The sequence below is a fragment of the Salmo trutta genome, unplaced genomic scaffold (assembly GCF_901001165.1).
Source record: "Salmo trutta unplaced genomic scaffold, fSalTru1.1, whole genome shotgun sequence".
NCBI classification, from domain to species: domain Eukaryota; kingdom Metazoa; phylum Chordata; class Actinopteri; order Salmoniformes; family Salmonidae; genus Salmo; species Salmo trutta.
This window is the reverse complement of record NW_021823472.1, coordinates 19065-22936: the sequence shown is the minus strand read 5'-3', so window position 1 is coordinate 22936 and position 3872 is coordinate 19065. Positions and strand designations below refer to the sequence as shown.

Genomic DNA, 3872 nt, shown 5'->3' with positions numbered 1-3872 from the left:
AATAAATGCTTCAGAGTTCAAGTAACAGACACATCTCAACATCAACTGTTCAGAGGAGACTGTGTGAATCAGGCCTTCATGGTCAAATTGCTGCAAAGAAATCACTACTAAAGGACACCAATAAGAATAAGAAGAAGAGACTTGCTTGGGACAAGAAACACGAGCAATGGACATTAGACCAGTGGAAATCTGTCCTTTGGTCTGATGAGTCCAAATTTTAGATTTTTAGTTCCAACCGCCATGTCTTTGTGAGACTCAGAGTAGGTGAACGGATGATCTCTGCATGTGTGGTTCCCACCGTGAAGCATGGAGGAGGAGGTGTGATGGTGCTTTGCTGGTGAGACTGTCTGTGATTTATTTAGAATTCATGGCACACTTAACCAGCATGGCTACCACAGCATTCTGCAGCGATACGCCATCCAATTTGGTATGGACTTAGTGGGACTATCATTTGTTTTTCAACAGGACAATGACCCAAAACACCTCTAGGCTGTGTAAGGGCTATTTGACCAAGAAGGAGAGTGATGGACCGCTGCATCAGATGACCTGGCCTCCACAATCCCCTGATCTCAACCCAATTGAGATGGTTTGGGATGAAATTGGACCGCAGAGTGAAGGAAAAGCAGACAACAAGTGCTCAGCATTGTTGGAAAAGCATTCCAGGTGAAGCTGGTTGACAGAATGCCAAGATGTGTGCAAAGTTTTGGCTATTTTGAAGAATCTCAAATATAAAATATATTTTGATTTGTTTAACACTTTTTTGGTTACTACATGATTCCATATGTGTTATTTCACAGTTGAAATGTCTCTTTCAAATTCAGATTCAATGAGACAAACATGATCGATAAATAAATAAAACATAATTACAATTACAACAATAATTACAACACAACCGTCCAGCGTTGTTAAACAGAACTCAGTGTGTCGCCGTCAGATCGGTGTCTGTATGTGTGTGAGGTTGGTGTGTGTGAGAGGTCGGTGTGTGTGTGAGGTCGGTGTGTGTGTGGTCTGTGTGTGTGAGAGGTCGGTGTGTGTGTGAGGTCGGTGTGTGTGTGAGTTCGGTGTGTGTGAGAGGTCGGTGTGTGTGGGGTCGGTGTGTGTGAGAGGTCGGTGTGTGTGTGAGGTCGGTGTGTGTGTGAGGTCGGTGTGTGTGTGAGGTCGGTGTGTGTGTGAGGTCGGTGTGTGTGAGAGGTCGGTGTGTGTGAGAGGTCGGTGTGTGTGAGAGGTCGGTGTGTGTGAGAGGTCGGTGTGTGTGAGAGGTCGGTGTGTGTGTGAGGTCGGTGTGTGTGAGGTCAGGTGTGTGTGAGGTCGGTGTGTGTGTGAGGTCGGTGTGTGTGTGAGGTCGGTGTGTGTGAGAGGTCGGTGTGTGTGAGAGGTCGGTGTGTGTGTGAGGTCGGTGTGTGTGAGAGGTCGGTGTGTGTGAGAGGTCAGGTGTGTGTGAGGTCAGGTGTGTGTGTGGTCGGTGTGTGTGTGAGGTCAGGATTGGGGTCCCAGTAAGCCAGCAGGTCACTGAAGTCCGGGTGTGAGTGCACGTTGTCGTGTGAGTGCACGTTGTGGTGTGTGCGTGTATTGTCAGCGCTAATGAGCGTGCCCACAGGGAGGCAGGGGATTGGCTCGTTCCAGAAGCTGAGAGGGAGGTGTCTTGTGTTCATTGGACGACATTGTCCCAGGCTCCGCCCTATCCAACAGTCAAACAACTCGGCCAACGGACCAAGACTTCCGTCGCCCCCGGCGACACGGCGACCGTCGGCCCTGGACGCGGACTCCGGGCTTCCCGTTGCCATCCTAACCAGGTCGTCGTAGTAACGCCGTCGTCCGCTCGTCGCCGTGGAGACGCGGTCGTCGTCGTCGTCGCCGTAGATGTCGCGGGCGTCCGGGTCGTCGCGGCGACAGCCGAAATACCGCATGACGTCCCGGCTGATGGTGTCAGCGAACCGAAGCAGCTGATTGGTCAGATCTGACGAGCAAGGGGCGGGGCTTGAGAAAGCTTCATCCTCCTCATCACCTTCCTCTTCCTCCCTCTCCTAATAATAATATTAATAACAATAATCATTTATTTTATCAAATCAATAAAAAAAACATTTAATATCAGAGATAAAGGTCAGAGGTTTAAAAAGAGTTATAAGGTCTTACCTCCTCCTCTTCCTCTTCCTCTTCCTCCCTCTCCTCTTCCTCCTCATCCATGGGGGAATGCTGGAGGATCATGGGTAGATAGCAGGAGGGAGTGGCCGAGAGACGGAAGGTTCTGATGACTCCCGTCGCCATCTTGACATTAATATTATCAGAACCAATCAGAACCGAGGACAGAGACAGAACACCAATCAGAACTGAGAGGTTAAAGACAGAACACCAATCAGAACTGAGGACAGAGACAGAACACCAATCAGAACGGAGGACAGATACAGAACACCAATCAGAACCGAGGACAGAGACAGAACACCAATCAGAACCGAGGTCAGAGACAGAACACCAATCAGAACGGAGGACAGATACAGAACACCAATCAGAACCGAGGACAGAGACAGAACACCAATCAGAACTGAGGACAGAGACAGAACACCAATCAGAACTGAGGACAGAGACAGAACACCAATCAGAACTGAGAGGTTAAAGACAGAACACCAATCAGAACCGAGGACAGAGACAGAACACCAATCAGAACTGAGGACAGAGACAGAACACCAATCAAGAACTGAGGACAGAGACAGAACACCAATCAGAACTGAGGACAGAGACAGAACACCAATCAGAACCGAGGACAGAGACAGAACACCAATCAGAACTGAGGACAGAGACAGAACACCAATCAGAACTGAGGACAGAGACAGAACACCAATCAGAACTGAGGACAGAGACAGAACACCAATCAGAACTGAGGACAGAGACAGAACACCAATCAGAACCGAGGACAGAGACAGAACACCAATCAGAACTGAGCGGTTAAAGGCATATTTTGTTCTTGTCTCGTTCTGAACCCTCCACACTCTCCTCACCTCTCTGTCCTGTCCGCTGGTTCTGGGCTGGTTCTGGGCGGGTTCTGGGCTGGTTCTGGGTGGGTTCTGGGGCTGTATTGGCCTGGGCTGGTTCTGGGATGGTTCTGTAGTGGCCTGGGCCGGTTCTGGGCTGGTTCTGGGGCTGTAGTGGCCTGGGCCGATTCTGGGCTGGTTCTGGGGCTGTAGTGGACTGGGCCGGTTCTTGGCTGGTTCTGTAGTGGCCTGGGCCGGTTCTGGGCTGGTTCTGGGGCTGTAGTGGCCTGGGCCGATTCTGGGCTGGTTCTGTAGTGGCCTGGGCCGGTTATGGGCTGGTTCTGGGGCTGTAGTGGCCTGGGCCGATTCTGGGCTGGTTCTGGGGCTGTAGTGGACTGGGCCGGTTCTGGGCTGGTTCTGTAGTGGCCTGGGCCGGTTCTGGGCTGGTTCTGGGGCTGTAGTGGCCTGGGCCGATTCTGGGCTGGTTCTGGGGCTGTAGTGGACTGGGCCGGTTCTGGGTATTCTGGGTCCCAGCTGACTGACTGGTCCTGTTCTTCTGGGTTGGACTTAGGATTCTGGGTTTCCTCTTCTGGTCCTCTGGTCCGCTCTCTCTCCAGGCTTATAGAGGTCTCCTGCTGCTCACTGTCTCTCTGTCTCACTGTCTCTCTGTCTCAGTGTCTCTCTGTCTCTCTGTCTCAGTGTCTCTCTGTCTCACTGTCTCTCTGTCTCACTGTCTCTCTGTCTCAGTGTCTCTCTGTCTCACTGTCTCTCTGTCTCACTGTCTCTCTGTCTCACTGTCTCAGTGTCTCTCTGTCTCAGTGTGTCTCTGTCTCAGTGTCTCTCTGTCTCAGTGTCTCTCTGTCTCTCTGTCTCAGTGTCTCTCTGTTTCAGTGTCTCTCTGTCTCA

At 51.2% G+C, this 3872-nt stretch overlaps 1 protein-coding gene across 1 annotated transcript; it reads right to left on the bottom strand.

The window, feature by feature from the left end:
* Window positions 1-1415: 1415 nt before the first annotated feature.
* Window positions 1416-3647, bottom strand: LOC115191081 (uncharacterized). The gene is made up of 3 exons (XM_029749079.1): window positions 2994-3647; window positions 2134-2265; window positions 1416-2024 (listed from the first exon to the last, which is right to left on the bottom strand). Exons 2-3 carry the CDS (start codon window positions 2263-2265, stop codon window positions 1428-1430), a joined length of 729 nt encoding a protein of 242 aa, XP_029604939.1. The 5' UTR covers window positions 2994-3647; the 3' UTR covers window positions 1416-1427.
* Between the last annotated feature and the right edge of the window lie 225 nt (window positions 3648-3872).